Raw genomic sequence first — 16,672 nt, forward strand, 5'->3', positions numbered from 1 at the left:
AGAGGAAATTACTCCAGCAGATGTCCCAGCTCACCAAGCAGCCGGTCAGCCTCTATCAATTCCTTGAAGCCGGTCTAATTTTAAAAGACTCTGATCATTACCTGCCAAGTTGGCAAAACACTGAAATTCTATTATGCTGCATCGTCACTGGTTTCAAGGATTTTCGCGTTGCTGTCTCCAAACAGAAAATCATTTGGACTGAATTCTGCCATGTTGGAAACACCCTCTGAACTTTAACCTCTCGGGCTCTGGCCATCACGTGAACGAATATTCATTTCTGTGGTTCTTTCATTGAAGGTATCCATTGTCGTAAAAGCTCCCTCATTTCTATCCCACCTAAACGTATATGTGTGTGTGGGATTGTGAACAATCTCCCCCTCCTTCCCCAGGGCTGGAACCTGAAATAAACTAACTTTCCGATGTAATCGTAAAGAGAGTTGCTGCAGTTGGTCCTATCAATTTGTACCACGTAAGCTGAGGGTTTAGGGAAAAACGTCACAGCCTACTTTAAAGATAATTCAAAGACATCTCTGCTATGGACAGTGAGGGAATAATGAACCACTTCAGAGCACGAACTCTCCCCTCCACCCCGTTTATTTCATTTCATTCTCCATTTTATTGCTCTCCTTCTCCCCCTACCACCCCCCCCCCCACCCCGCCAACCCCCCCACCACCACCCCCACTTCTTCAGGCCAACTGCCACATTCCTCAGGCAGTCCTTTACCAAGCTGTCCCTTTGTTTTGCCATTCACGCACTCTGATCACTTAATGGACACTTTCAACACCTTCTCAGTCTTCTACATGCTCATTTACATTCCCTTTGTCCCATTCCACCTCCCCCTCCCTACCCTCATGGTATAAATCTCTGCTGACTCTCTTTCCTCTCAGCTCTGACGAAGGGTCATCTAGATTCAAAACATTGGCTCTGCTCTCTCCCCACAGATGCTGTCTGACTTGCTGAGATTTTCCAGCATTTTACTATTTTTATGTGAGGGAAGTTCATTTTACCTCTCTCCTGTCCATAACAATTTTCTTGAAAGGTTGCAAAATAAATACAAAACCTAAAACTCGGCAATGAATATCCATCTCTTCTAGACCGTAAACGTGTCAGTTTAAATAATTGTTGGTGGCTACCCTAGGAGCAGTGATTGCAGAATAGTATGGCTTACAATCCAATTAGAAAGAGGTAAAGTAAGTACAAAACTACAGCACCCAGATTTGATTTGGACAGATTTTAAAAAGCTCATTAACAAGATGGCTTGAGATAAGCATGAAGGAGAATTTGGCATGTATGACATTCACAGCTGAATCTTTAACAAAAAAAATCGCAAAGTTTCAGGATTAATATATTCTATTGGGAAAAAGGAAAACTACTACAATTTTGAGGACATCATTGAGAAATAAAGAGGCCAGAAACCAATTAAAATTGAAAAATGCCCATAGAGAGTATACAAATGAAAACATTACAAAAGAACAATGGGACAATTAGGGATCGGGGACGGGGTTGGGGAGGGGGAGGGGGGGGGGGCTAGTCGTTGATAGCAGAAGTTATAAAGGAGGAGAATTAAACACAATGGAAGTATTTAATAAGTACTTTGCATCAGTCTATACTAAAAGATTGATGTCAGGGAGAGGGAAAACCTGAAGCGATCGAGAGCAAGATAATAAAAATAAAAAGTTAATTTAAGATAATTTAGTTAGAATAAACAGTGTCAGGATGCATCCCCGATCCTGAAGTGACATAGGGGCCACAAAGGAAACTAATGAATGTGTAGATTTTAGGAGCAGAGAGTCAGCCCTAGAACAGGCTTTGCTTCCAGCATTACAGTTGTCCAGCACTGTATAGACAACAGCTCGAGGCCACCCCAGAGCCCACTCTTCCAGACAAAGAAGAAACAGACTCCGAGATAGAAGCTGAGGAAGCAGGTTCCCTGAGCAAAAAAAAAACCCTGAAGAGGAACGCATGTCAGTAATACTTCGGCATCCCCTCTGAAAACAAAAATCCCTGATTAGATTCAAGCTTCCAGATCCTAGCCACCTCCGGCTGTCTTCAAACCAGTCGCCAAGCGGCAAAAGGAACTCCTTCCCAGCAGGGCTCCTGCGTGAGTTGTGGACCTGGAGGGGTGGGAATGTTATAGTGGATACGGGGTGTCATTAATAGATCTCCCTGTGGGCTTTGTGGAATACGAGTTTCCCTGCTGAGCGAGCGGGAGCTCGCCCAGTGAGAGACGAGTGGCGGAAGTTAAACCACACACAGCCTGGACCGAGGGGTTATGTAGGTGCAGAGACAGGCCTCAATTTGTTATAAGCTGTGGATGTGGACTTGCCTTTGTTTTACTAAAGCAGTGTTGTACTGGAGGACTGGCCTTGGTGACATTATTATATTAGCATAACAAACTAAAGTAAAAATAGAAACAGTTTTTTGTTCACCACTCCCAGAAATCAAAGATGGAAGTCAGTTCATGCTGAAATCTGACAAAAGACATTGATTGTAAATAACATTCACTGGATTTCACACTGATTTCAATTGTCATAAATCAGTCACAATTAAAAGAAGTTCTTATTGAAGGTGGGCTCACTTTATGAGGCAAAAATTTCAAGGCTGCTCTATAGTGATTTGGAATCTTGGTAATTTGGAGTCTTTGACATATGAAGCAATTTTTAAAAGCGGCATCTCGGCCTTTTGGCTAAGATGCAAATGAGATCAAGCCTTGGAGGAGGATGACCTGCGCCTACTCCAATCAGCTTGGCTCATGTAGATCAGGCCCAAGACAGGGGTTGCATACCCTGTCTTGTCAGCTTGGATTGGAAATGTCTCAACTTGTTGAGACTCTGAATTGGACTTGATTTGATTGAATTGGAAAAGTATATTAAAAAAAAAATTGGAGTCTTTGACAACCTGTAAACCTATGCCATATGAATACTAATTTAAAATTAAATTCAGTGTGAAAAGTTAATTTTCATTAGGGGATTATGATCAGTCTTGTCAATGTATATTCTTTCAGAAGATCTTTCTCACATGGAAGTAGTTATCATAAAGAGGAGAAAAGTAAGAAGCATCGCATATATTGTAACTAGTGAACATAAAAAACACAGGGACTCATTGGAGTTTTTCATGTGGAACTGTGAGCAGGTTTGTTTCATTAGAATTTAAAGGAAAGGAGCAAAAGAGTGAAACAGCTTAAGAAAGAGATATTGTAGCTTTCAAAATACTGTTGGTGATATTAAAGGATAAATGCAATGGATTTGTATAACTTTCATTTGTCTTAATTCACATATTGGTCTGCTTTTTATGATCACTGGCTGATGAACATATTAATCATTGCTTTACTAATACTGCCAAATATAATTTTTAGGTTTATGCAAATTGATATTTCCACAATTTTTAAACTTACTGACAATTATTGCCAATAGTTTAGTCCTTTAATAACATTTCAGAACATATTTAGTTGTTGCTTTACACCAACGATTTAAGCATTCCCTAACCACATGCTAGCAATTAATTCCCTGCATTATTCAAATACTTGAAAATAGTGGTACTGAACAATGATTTAGTAGCAGAATTTGGCAGTGCCATTCTTATTTCTGGAGGGGACATGTCAGCTTTGTACCCGAAGGATCTTGCTTATTAGTGCTTCCCACTGATTTATCCTTTAATAGTTTTGTCCAGTCTACCTCAGCCAAATCACTTCTCAGTTTTGTAAAATTTTTCCTTCCCCCAGTTTAAAACTTTACTTCTCCGTCCTTTTCCATAATAATACTAAATCGTTACCCACTGTCACTTCACCCACTTGCCCACCTTCATTTCCCAAGAATAAATCCAGAATTGCATCTCCTCTTGTTGGGCTTGTCATATATTGTTTAAAACAAAATTCCTGGACACCGCACGTGAATCTTTCACCCTCAATGCCCGTTATATTGTTCGAAACCCAGTTGATATTGGTATAATGATGTGGAGATGCCGGCATTGGACTGGGGTGGGCACAGTAAGAAGTCTCACAACTCCAGGTTAAAGTCCAACAGATTTATTTGGAATCACGAGCTTTCGGAGTGCTGCTCCTTCATCAGGTGAAAGACTTCTTCACATCGGGATAAAGTCTCCTATGATTATTGTCCTGCTATTCCTACTGGCAGAAACTTGTTCTTCTATCTCCCTCTCACTATTTGGGGGTCTGTCGTATACTCCTAAGTTCAACCCATGAAGCCTTGTTAACCTGTTTAGTATATCATCCCTTCTTACAACTGTAATTGATTCTTTAACCAATAATGCTATCCCCCTCCTCCTTTTTTTGTCACCCAGTCTACCCTGCCTGAAAACTCTATATCCAGGGATATGGAGTTGCCAATTTTGCTCCTCCTTAAGCCAGGTTTCCATTATAGCAACTACATCATGCTGCCATTTGCCTGTCTGTGCCCTTAGTTCATCTGCCTTGTTTGTAATACTCCTTGCATTGAAGTATAAACAGGTCAACCCCATCAATTTCCTTTGCTGGATACTTTTTAAACCTAGTTTCTTTTGTCTTTCTGAGTCACTTACAACATAATTGACAAATGTTCTACCTCCCATTTCCTGATCTGAATCCGAACCAAAGCCTATCCTTTGGTTCACAATCCCCTACCATACTCGTTTAATACCTCCCCAACAGAACTAGCAAAAGCCCCCATGAGGATCATGGTCCCAAACTCTACTCAAGTGTAACCCACCCACCAGTATATGTCCCCCTTCCCCAGAACTGGTCACAATGCCTCAAGAATCTAAACCCTTCCCTGGTACACCATTTCTCCAGTCACACATTCATCTGATCTATCTTTTTATTCCTGCTCTCACTAGCACGTGGCACTGGGAATAGTCCCGAGATTCCTACATTTGAGGTTCTGCATTTTAAATTATCTGCTAGTTTCCTTTTTTCAGCTTTCAGGACTTCTTCCCATTTTTGGCCTATGTAGTTGGTACCAATGTGTACCATGACCACTGTTCACCTTCCATCTCCAGAATGTCCTGCAGCCACTCTGTAACACCCCTGCTCCTGACACCAGGGAGGCAACATACCCTTCTGCTCTTAGTCTCTTAACATCTTGCACTCGCAATACTGGATGAGCTGGGAAGAGCTCTGAACTGAAACAGACAGAATACTATTTAACCATATGGTGGGCTCATTGATCCAAACTTGACAGTTAACTTGCCCAACTTTCATTGGACACATTTTTATAGTTGACATGATCATAAAAACACATCCATTTTAAATTTAAGCAACACCCACACACACAGGAACAAATCAATCCAGAATTGATTTTTAAAAATCTTTTTCACTCTCCTGACATTTAATGTCAGTAAGAAAACTTTCACCTTAAGAAGGGGTAGGGACAGGAAACGCAGCTCTGCTGGCAGCTATGAAGGACATTAAACACTTCAATATGTTTTTTTCTGTTGGCATAGTCTTTGATTATATTACAGCCAAATTGTCTGGAGGTAACCTCAGACCTTGGAGAGGTCACCTGCTGTTTCCTTACAGAACACAGAAGATCACAACTCACTCTCTGTCTTTGTCAATGTGCAAAATAAATATATCTCGTGCTCAAGGCCAAGTTACCTGACTAAAATGTTTAATAAATCACTCTTGCTAACCGGGTGTATGAAGAAAACATATTAGTTCATACAATCCATCTTCTGTGCACAAGGCAAAATGGGTTGAAAGTCAATGGCCCATCCAGCAACCTCCTACTAAGTTTTCCATGCTGTGGTGAAATCATCAGAGATTAAGCCAGGTACCACCGCCAGTTGTTTGGAATGATACCTTTCTCCACATCAGATGGAAATGACTGGTTTGTGACTCCCAGGCAGGAGGTTTTCTGGCCTTTGACTTATCAGAAGAGCATCTACCATGGTTCATATTGACTGACCTGCTGGCTGGTGAAAGTAAATCTCATCGGGGAGTGGTCTAACCCCCAGATTCAGCCTTGTTCTCTGAAAATTTGGGAAACTTGTTCGGCTTTTCCCGATTCCCTTAAGGGGTCACATTTCACAATGGTTTTAGGGGAGACCCCAGCATCATTTTTCCCCCCACCCCACAGCAGGCAGATTCTACCGGAGTTACAAACCTTTCCCAAATGACAGGTGCCCAGTTATGTTTACATAATGAAACTTTCCTCCAGCTCAATATATTTGGTGGGGCCAGTTCCAGAAACGTCCAGCAGGGACATCCCAAAATTTATGTTGACATCTTTGCAGCTTTTCAGGGCCGACCATCCATTATCAGGAGGGAGAAGATTCATTTAGATTTCCCTTGTGAAAAAATAATTTTCAATTCAATGTCTAGAGCTTTATTAAACAATACTTTCTGGGAACTACATATGGTTGAAAGTCCTCTCCTAAAAACACTCAGAGACAACTGAGGGGTAACTCCATGGGTGCTAGCTATCCTCCAGTACCTTGCTTAAATGGTCAATCTTCATGCATGACTCTAGATAATAATTGGCTATTTGATCATAGAGAGCAGCATCACATTCAAGCCTGAATATGTCCCAATCCAATTCCACACATACACACATATGCATTATATAGCATAGCTCAATTTGACGTACACCAGACAGTGATACTGAAGCCATTTGTTCTAATGTTTCCTCTTAGCTGCATGAAGGCACACCCGTGCAGCACTCCAGAACTTACTGTGCAGTGAATAAATAGAACAAGCAACAGTCTCTTTAAGCTGATCACACATATAGTACAACAAACAGGCTGAACACAGCCCCAAAGGGAAATTAGAGGAAACATTACTTGTCACTATCATGCTCATGATCTTGACCGAAATCAGCCTGAGGACTTACAGCTAGGACATAGCTGCCTATTTGTTTCACACTAGACAATGCTACTTATTACCAAGTAATCTATTAGTTGAACTGAACATGCGCTATTTTTATAACTTAATGTTCCAAGAACTGAGAATCATTTTTAATATTTGTGCTATGTGTTCTTGTGAAACTATAATGAAAGGATTACTTTTTAACAAAATATAGAAATTTTGCTGCTGCATCATAAATTCCCTACAGTGCAGAAGAGGCCATTTAGCACCAACTCTCTGACAGAGTAGTTTACACAGGCCCTCTCCCCCACCCTATCCCTCTTCCCCCACACTTTTCCCAAGGCTAATCCATCTAACCACATCTTGGGACACTTGTCAGTTTAACATGGCCAATCCACCTAACAGGCATATCTTTGGACTGTGGGAGGAAACCGGAGCACCTGGAGGAAACCCATGCAGACACGGAGAGAATGTTCAAACCCCACACAGACAGTCACCCAAGTCTGGAATTGAACCCGGCTCCCTGGAGCTGTGAGATAGCAGTGTTAACCGATGTGCCACCCCCAATCATTTTCACTTTATTTTGTACAGTATAAGATTCAGCTGGAGATAACTGTAAAGCTTATATTTCACAAATTTGATCTATTTGGTTACCAGAATGAAATGTAGAAATGTACTGGAGAGTTATTTAAAAGTCATCAGGGGCTAAATTCAACACCCTCCGAAAACGGGTGCAGGGTTCGCAATGTGTGATTAGCCTACTCCCATTCAATGTCATGCAGGCAGTGTATCACCTTCATACCCCTTGATTCTAGTGTTATGCCAGCACTACCTACTTTGTTGAGTAGCTGTATGCCAAAGCAGGGAGCCGAGAAGAAGCTAAAGCTAACTGGCACCTCTGAACGAGGAGCTGAACTGTGGCTAGAGCAGGTGGCAGCAGTGCGTGTACAAGTCACACTCACATGGATAATGACTAAATAATTATGCAACATGGGAGTGATGTGTTTCAAGGTTCTTGGATGCATTGAAAGCCTTTGTGGAGCGAGTGCAAACAAGGAGAGAAGTGTTGAATCCGTTGGGAGCTGTAGATCTGCCAAACATACACTTAGAAGGCAGTCGAACCAGACAGCTGTGGTGTTAAATGGCAGAAGTCAAGCCAAGGATCTAAATGTAGTGCCATAATTAGTCCAAGTGGTCAACGTCAAATGACATATCCCACTAACTGCACCACTAGCCTTAAACACTGCCAATGCACCAGATCCCCGATCACTCACCTAACAATTTTTATCATTCATAGCTCCCAATGGATTCAGCACTTCTCTCTGTGTTTGCACTCACTCCACAAAGGCTTTCAGTGCATCCAACTCATACCTAGCATTCTTGGCTTCACCTCACCCATACAGACTTTGCACTGTTGTAACCCTCACACTCACATTTCACTGCTTGCATACACTGCCAGCTATTCAGTTACAACCAACAGATCACCTAAACCCATAACATTACACACTCACTGACACACTTCCCTCTCTCTTCCAGGACAATTGGAGTCCAGCCAGAGAGGACATGCACATCTATATTTCCTTATCTCCATGGAAGAGACTGTGTTCACCATCACTGATAAAACCATGGCCGACAGCAGGTTTGAAACCAGAGAAAATAATGCTAAATTTGGATTTGTGTCTATTTAGGTCAAATTTATAAGTGATCATGCGGTCAATGATGGAAGTGTAAAGTAAAATTTTATTCCTGGGATTGCGTGCAGATATTGTGACTTGATATTGGATGTTCAGATGCAGGTTCTGGAGCTCATAGTATTCTGCTTTAACTTTGAGTGCTAAAATCTTTTGCTGCTGTTCCAATAACTAAGGAACCAATAGTTTGGTAAGAATGGTCTAAATTACAAAGTGTGGCAAGCTAACTGGTCAGTGTAGCCTTGGATTTTACTGAGTCAATCTTTTTGACTAAACAATTAAACTAAATCAAAAAGGGCAAATTAAAAGGGGCAACCCCCAAAAAGAAGGGAACAGCCCGAAACAGAAAACAAAGCGGAAAGGAAACTTAAAACATCGAACCAAAATGTGGCTAAAGGGGTCAATATTACAGCCAGCCCCTGCAGTGCCCAATCAGCACGGAAGGCCTCGATGGTGTCCTCGGACACCGCGGGCTACTGAAGCCCGAGGAGGAAGGGGTAGATTTTCTTTTCAGCTGATCAAGTAGTTCAATAGTATTCAATTAGGAGGTAAATTAAAAGTTACTGATACTAGGTTAAGCCTTTTTGACAATTGCGCTTTTACGAAATCATCACAATATCCAGTTTTTAAGCAATACTGTATCAATGCCTGAGGAAATTCTCTGTTAACGATCCACCTTCTTTTGCTCCGGGGGTGGTAGCAAACAGCAATATCTGTGGTTTCATATTCGTCCACTCATCCCTTTTTTCTGCTAAATGTAAAGCTATATCTGCGACTTGCTGTAGTTTATTCCATATTATTCCACTAAAATAACAGCGTGGCACAAAAATGTCGAAGTGAATTGCAGCAAAGAGATAATACAGAAATAAACCAGGACTAGAATATAAAGCCCAAGCCTTATGGTTATGTTTCACAGGTATGATGAAATATTATTCAGTTAGCCAATCTCCACCAAGCTATCTGCATCTACATCGTGTAATGATGTTACATTGGGAATTATTTCACCACTTCTTACCTTCAGAAAGTTGAAATGAATGTGAAAACTTTGTCCTTCTCCTTCGACTTGCCAAACCCAAATTTTACCATTGAGTTCAGTTGTGGACAGACTGTACCGTTCCAGAGTGAAGGTACAGTGCAGGTTTCTTTGACAGCCATTCCAAATGTGATAAAATGGAATTTCCTAAAAAAAAAATGGAAGTAAGGCAGGTGTTCTTCTTTGAGTTCAGTTTGCAAGGGCTGGACAATGAATGTTGGCCCAGCCAGTGGCGCCCACATCCCAAGAATAAATAAACAAACAATTACCATCTATCAATCTAAGTACAATCACAGAATTAAGGAATAATACAATATGGAAAGAGGTCATTTGGTCAACTGAGTCCCTGCCAGCTCTTTAGTCCTATTCCCCTGTGCTTTCCCCATATCTCTGGATTTTTATCTCCTTCGAGCATTTATCCAATTCCCTTTTGAAGACTTCTGTCAAATCTGGTTCCAAAACCTTCCAGCGCTTAACAATGGGCCCAAACTAAGGGAGCTTACCTCAGAATCACTGAAGCGTACCTAACAGAGGAGGCTCCAGCTACTGAATCTCTTGGAAATGAAGAAAATTATTTTAAAGCCCAGTGAGTAAATATTTCAAATAGAACATACCTCTCCGATCTTTCACTATTTTTTTAAGCTGTGAGTGCTGCTTGGCAAAAGTGATGATGTGGAGATGCCAGCATTGGACTGGGGTGGGCACAGTAAGAAGTCTCACAACACCAGGTTAAAGTCCAACAGGTTTTTTTTTGGAATCACAAGCTTTCGGAGCACTGCTCGTTCATCAGGTGAGTGGGCAAAAGGAAAGTGCTTTGGAGTTGGGTGAAAACAGGGGGTTTCAAGGAGTATCTTTGTAAGGGATAAGTAGAAATTAAAGGGCTAATTTCAAGCTAAATTAGTTTGTTAACCTACTAACTAAAAGCTGCTCTTTTTGATTGGGTATAGTTTAGCTGCATTTCTGAAACAGGAGTTAGCTGAGTCACTCTCAGCTGAAGTTGGTTAAAGGAACAACTTGTTCATTCCAGTTTCTAAAGCATTGTTTTTTGGGGCCTATAAAAAGGGAGGCAACGATCAAGGCTGCTTGGCAAAACAAGTGCGCTTTGGAGTTTGGTGAGAACAGAGTTAAGAAAAACAGGAAAAGGTGAAGCTGAAAGACTGAATGTGGAGTTCAGTAGGATAGGAGTGGAGTGCAGCAGAGCTTCATAAACACAGAGAGTAAGAAAACTGATTTGGTGAGCAGTGTGTAAGATTGAATAATTGTTACTAGATTATTGTTCGCAGTTGGTAAGATCACAATTGGAAGCTGATCTGCGAGGAAGTGCGAAGCAGTGGAGCAGAGCATTCCAGAACAAAAACGGCGAGGTGAGCTGGCGGCAGAACTCAAAGTGCTGTCACTATTCAGAGAGTGAGGTGCAGCAGCAGAGGTAGCTGATTGGTGAATAACAATCAGATGGGTATTTCTTCCCTTTAACTCTTTCAGGGATGTTAGTTTGGAGTAGCTACTGCTTAAGGTAGAGGAAGGTCCCTTGTGTAATCCGTACTCTAAAGGGAGAGACGAAGAACTCAATCCTGTAGAATGCTCCTCCTGCAAAATGTGGAAAATCAGGGACACTTCCAGTGTTCCTGGTAACCATGTGTGCAGGCAATGTCTCCAGTTGCAGCTCCTGAATGACAGTATTACACAATTGGAGCTGCGGATGGACTCACAATGGAGCATCCGTGATGCTGAGGACATTGTGGATAACATGTTTAGTGAGTTGGTCACAAGCAATGACTGCACAGGTGGAAAAGCATTGGGTGACCCCCGGGAAGAGTGGTAGGTGTCGATAGGTAGTGCAGGAGTCCCCTGTGGTCATCCCCCTCTCAAACACATATACCATTTTTGATACTATTGGGATATTGGCCTCTCTGTGGTCACAAATGAGTCTTTCAAATGGTATGTTGCTTCCCTGGTGCCACGGTCAGGGATGCCTCAGTATAGCTGCAGGGCATTCTGGAGGGGATGGGTGAGCATCCATGGTTGTGGTACATGGTATCAATGACATGGGTAGAAAAAGGGATGAGGTCCTGCAAGAGTAATTTAGGGAGTTGGGTAATAGATTAAAGAGCAGGACTTTGAAGTTTTTTTATTCATTTGTGGAACATGGGTGTTGCTGGCTGGCCTAGTTGCCCTTGGAGGCAGTTGCAGTCAACCACATTGCTGCGGCTGTGGAGTCACATGTAGGCCAGTCCAGGTAAGGATGGCAGATTTCCTTTCCTAAAGGACATTAGAGAACCACGTGGGCTTTTCTGACGATTGACAATGGTTTTATGGTCATCAGTAGATTCTTAATTCCAGATATATTTTATTGAATTCCAATTTCACCATCTGCTGTGGTGGGATTCGAACCTGGGTCACCAGAACATTAGCTGAGTTTCTGGATTAATAGTCTAGCAATAATACCACTAGGCCATCGCCTCTCCATCCGGATTACTTCCTGTAGTAGGGCAGAATTCAGTATTGGGGCAAATCCAGGGTGTGCATGTAACAGCAGGAAAAGGAATGTCTAAAAAAGGTCCACTGTAACTGTGGGCAGACATGCCCAATTAACATCTCAGACTGCCAACACAGTTACTTTACAAGTGAGATCATTTCAAGGCCTTGGCGAACAATGCAGGGTTGATACTGATTAGCAAGGCTTCACTGAGTCTCGAGAAGCCATTGTTCCTAGAAACTGGGGAGATGGGATGGTTATCACACCATTGAAACCTATTCATCACGCACATCGCTTTTGTATCACAAAACAGATAGACACGGATAGCCGCACACAACCGATTAACGTGAAGTGCCCAGGACAATAGACCCACCTAATGTGATCAACTATAATCAATTCAAGCTATTTGTATCAATGATATCCTGTATTACAATCTGGACCCCAGAGAACTGTAGAAGTAATGTGTACAGCCTTTGTATCTTCAGAATCAGCCTAGATACAGACTGGACTTTACTGGGTCTGGGCTGATTCTCCCTCATGCATGTGGAAATAAAACCGTTTTACTGAAGCCTGACACAGACTAAAAGACTCCTCGTTTATTCCCTCCTACACTTCCAGTGTCATGTGTTACTGAGTATAGGAATTGGAAGATAGGTTGGATGAATGTGTGGCTAGAGGGATGGTTTTTGGATCATTAGGACAGTTTCTGGGGACAGTGAATTCTATACAAGCTGGACGTGTTGCACCTGAATTGGAACAAGTCCACTATCCTTGCTGGAAGGTTTGCTCATGCTTTTGGGGAGGCTTTAAATTAATTGGGCAAGGGGATGGGACACAGTAGATGCATAGTTGGGAGCAAGGTTCAGTGAGATATAGGAGAAAAACTAGGACAGTCCAGCAGGCAGAGAAGATATGGCCATGATAATGCAAATGGGAGGATTGGAATGCTAAATGCATCTATTTTAATACAAGGTGCCTGTCTGATAAGGCAGATAAACTTAGGGTATTAATTAGCAAGTGGAAATACGATATTGTTGCAATCACTGAAACACAGTTGAAAGAAAGGCAGGACTGGCAACTCAACATTCCAGGGTATAGAAGTTTTAGGCATGATAGGGGAGGATGCAAGAGAGGAGAGGGCCTCACATTATTGGTAAGTGACCATCACTGCAGTAATGAGAGAGAACATCTTAGAAGGCTCTTCAAATGGTAAAATGGACAGAGCAATGGCAGATGGAATTTAATCCCATAAATATGAGGTGATGCATTTTGGGAGGTCTAATAAGGACAGGATATACACAATGAACGGTAGGTCCCTAAGGAATGTTGAGAAAAAATGGGACGACTGTATAAGTCCATAGATCCCTGAAGGTGGCAGCACAGGTAGATAGGGTGATGAAGAAGGAAGACTGAATGTTTGCCTTCATTAGCTGGGGCATAGAATATAGGAGAGGGAGGTCTTGGTACAACTTTATACAACATTGGTTTGGCCACAGATGGAATATGGTGTACTGTTCTGGTCACCACACTATCAAAAGGATATGATTGCACTGGCGAGGGTGCAGAGGAAGTTAGCAGGATAGTGCCTGGGATGGAAAGTTTCAGCTATGAGGAGAGACTGGATAGGCTGGGTTTGTTTTCCCTGGAGCAGAGGAGGCCGAGAGTGGATCTGAGAGATATACAAAATTAAGAGTCTGAGATAGGGTAGATCGTAAGAATCTTTTCCCCATGGCAGGGTTGTCCAAGACCTGAGGGCATAGTTTTAATGTGAGGAGTTAGTGGTTTAGAGGGGATCTGGGGAAATACTTTTTCATCCCAGAGGGTGGTGGAAATATGGAACATGCTGCCAAAGAGGGTGGTGGAGACAGGTGCACTCAACATTTAAGAAGCGTCTGGACAGATATTAAATTGCCAAGGCATAATAGGCTATGGTCCAAGTGCTGGTAAATGGGATTAATATAGATTGGTATTTGATGGTTGGCATAGACATGGTGGGCCAAAGGGCCTGTTTCTGTGCTGTAAAGTTAATTTGTTCTTGCTTCAAGATATTCTCATGGCATGGAGAAATTCAGCATACAGATTTGATGATTTTAAAAAAATAGAAACACTTTAAAGATTACTTTGGTGAATACACAGAAATTACACTTGCTTAGAAAAAATGTCATTTTCAGTAATTTGAAAAAGATTAAATATAATGGAGTGAGGGGGAACTAATAACTCGCTTCAGATATCATAAATGCAAAACCCAGATTGTTTCTTTTACATTCATTTCTTCCTGCACTTTATTTTATGTTGTCCCTTTGAAGTCTGATAATCAAGATGCTCAATCCATTTGATGCTTAAGACTATTTTCATGACAACTCAAATCTTTGACGTAATTGCAGTTAAATTGCTGCATGTTTTTACAAGGAAACACCCTTCCAATGTACATTTTGGAAATTATTTAACCCAAATTATTTTGTTCAGTGTTGCAATATTTGAAATGCTGTAGTTTGGCAGACTGCTTTAGGAGCACGCTGGCAGAAGTTATGGATGTACAACAATCCAGTAGGAAACTTGCGTTGTATGGGTAGGTAGTGTCCCAGTTGAGACGGGAAGGAAAAAATAAATACATCTCTGTCAGCCTGGCTAGTTTATAAGATTATTATTTTTCTCTGATTTTCAAAATAGATAATGATTCCAGCTGATCACTTGCTAGCTTCCGAAGTTTCTGAGCAGATTGAAAGTGAGCAAAGGCTAACAACTCAAACCATGTGGAATGTAACATTTGTATCGTTTAAACATTCTAGTCAACACAATGGGGTAGCAGACAAGATATCTAACCCAGCAAGCTATGGACAAATGCAGCTGTTTTAACCTCCAATATGGTGTTAATAACCTGACCATTACCTGTTCCAAAACACAAGTGCTGCGTTAGTCAACAAGAAAGCACACTATCATATTACCAAGACTTGAGTTTTCTGAATTCCTTAAATAAATAAGCTGCTGGGTCTTATCATCTGTCTTCTGTTTGACCTCCGAAGAGAACAGTAACTCCAGGCAAACAGCAGGTCACTGTCTACCAGCTTACCATCGAACAGGTAGCAGCAGCAGGAGCTCTGTCCAGGCACAACTGCCTGACCACCATCTGCACTGTGAATTCCTGGAACATTAGAACTGGTGCACTCAAGCCAAATTCAACTTGACCTGTTTTCTCCCCTTGTGGAAGTCTCACTTCTGGGAGGAAAAATCACCCTGCGACAGCCTACTAACCTTACCCTCTGAACAAACACTCTATTAGACTTTTGATTCTGGACTCACATAAAACCCTACCTTGTATTTCATTACGGTATGGCCCTGTACACCTTTCTTTCCCTTGACTCTTTTATTGCGTATGTGCAAAAGGGGCGGTCATTACAAAATCCCTTTTCTGTGTTTTGCGTGGAGTAAACCAACCCTTTTGTTTTAATCCTGTCTGCAGTTTGCTCTTAAGTTCATAGAGGATTAGAACACTACTATTCCAAGGGTGGAGGAAAATACCTATAAAGGGCAAAATCAAAACTACCTTTCTGTTTATGGATGGGTAGTGAAAGGAGAAATCGGGGCTGCTTAAATTAATCCCCTTCCTGTCTGTAACAGTTGTATAGTCATAATGTTAATGGATTAGCAGCCCAGAGGCCTAAACTAATAATCTGAAGATGTGAATTCAAATTCCACCAAGGTGGTTTACAAATCACCTAGTGGGTAATGGTAGCATAGTTATAATGTTACTGCACTAGTAAAGCAGATGCCCAGGCTAGTGCACTGGGGACATATCTTCAATCCTACCACAGCAGCAGGTGGAATTTAAATTTAAGTAATAAAACTGAAATATAAAGCTCGAGTCAGTGATGGTGACCGTGCATCAATTGTTATAAAGACTCATCTGGTTCAGTAATCCTTGCCTAAGGAGAAAAGTTACCTTCCTTATCCAGTCTGATCTACATGTGATTCCAGACCCACAGGAATGGGGTTGACTCCTAAATAGTCTCAGTTCAAGGGCAATTAGAGATGGGAAACAATCCTGGCAAAACCACATCCCAAAAATGAATAAAGGTTTTTAAAAAAAAAAACACTTACCAATGATGAGTTTGGGTTCTAACAGGTCCAATTGGCTCTAGAGCTCATTACAACTTGGTCCAACCATGAACAAATGAGTGGAGTTCAGAAACAAAGTGAAAGTTACTTCCCTTGACAATAAAGGTGGCATTTGATAGAATGTGGCACCAAAGTGTCCCAGTAAAAAATTAAGTCAATGGGAGCTCACTGGCTCATGTCCTAACAAGCACAAAGGAAGATGGTTGTCGTTATTTGAGGCCTATCACCTTGGCTTGAAGACATTATTGCAAAAGTTCCTCAGGATGTTCTAGGTCCAACAATATTCAGCTGCTCCATCATTGAACTTCATTCTGTCATAAGGTCAGAAGTGAGGGATTGTACAGTTATCGGTGAACAATGTTTAATTCCATTTGTGACTGTTTCGGAGAAGATGGAGGGGATCACCATCAACCGGAAACTGAACCATCCACATAAAATACAAATCTTAAATTTTCAGATGGCCAGGTTTCCTTTTATCCCTGCCAACTCCAACTGTTTTGCAGCAATTTTATGCTCAATTGAATGTCAATTAGCTGCAGGTGGAACTGCTGCTCCT

General features: G+C 41.6%; 1 protein-coding gene across 1 annotated transcript in view; it reads right to left on the bottom strand.

Annotated features, from left to right (window-relative positions):
- unc5a (unc-5 netrin receptor A) overlaps window positions 1–16,672 on the bottom strand; it is a 250,888-nt gene that overhangs the window by 9,634 nt on the left and 224,582 nt on the right. Inside the window, exon 14 of the mRNA XM_078231465.1 lies at window positions 9,507–9,671. Within this exon, the coding sequence (XP_078087591.1) occupies window positions 9,507–9,671 (165 nt within the window). The remainder of the gene's footprint in view (window positions 1–9,506; window positions 9,672–16,672) is intronic.

Source organism: Mustelus asterias, chromosome 16 (genome assembly GCF_964213995.1).
Source record: "Mustelus asterias chromosome 16, sMusAst1.hap1.1, whole genome shotgun sequence".
In the NCBI taxonomy this organism is placed as follows: Eukaryota; Metazoa; Chordata; class Chondrichthyes; order Carcharhiniformes; family Triakidae; genus Mustelus; species Mustelus asterias.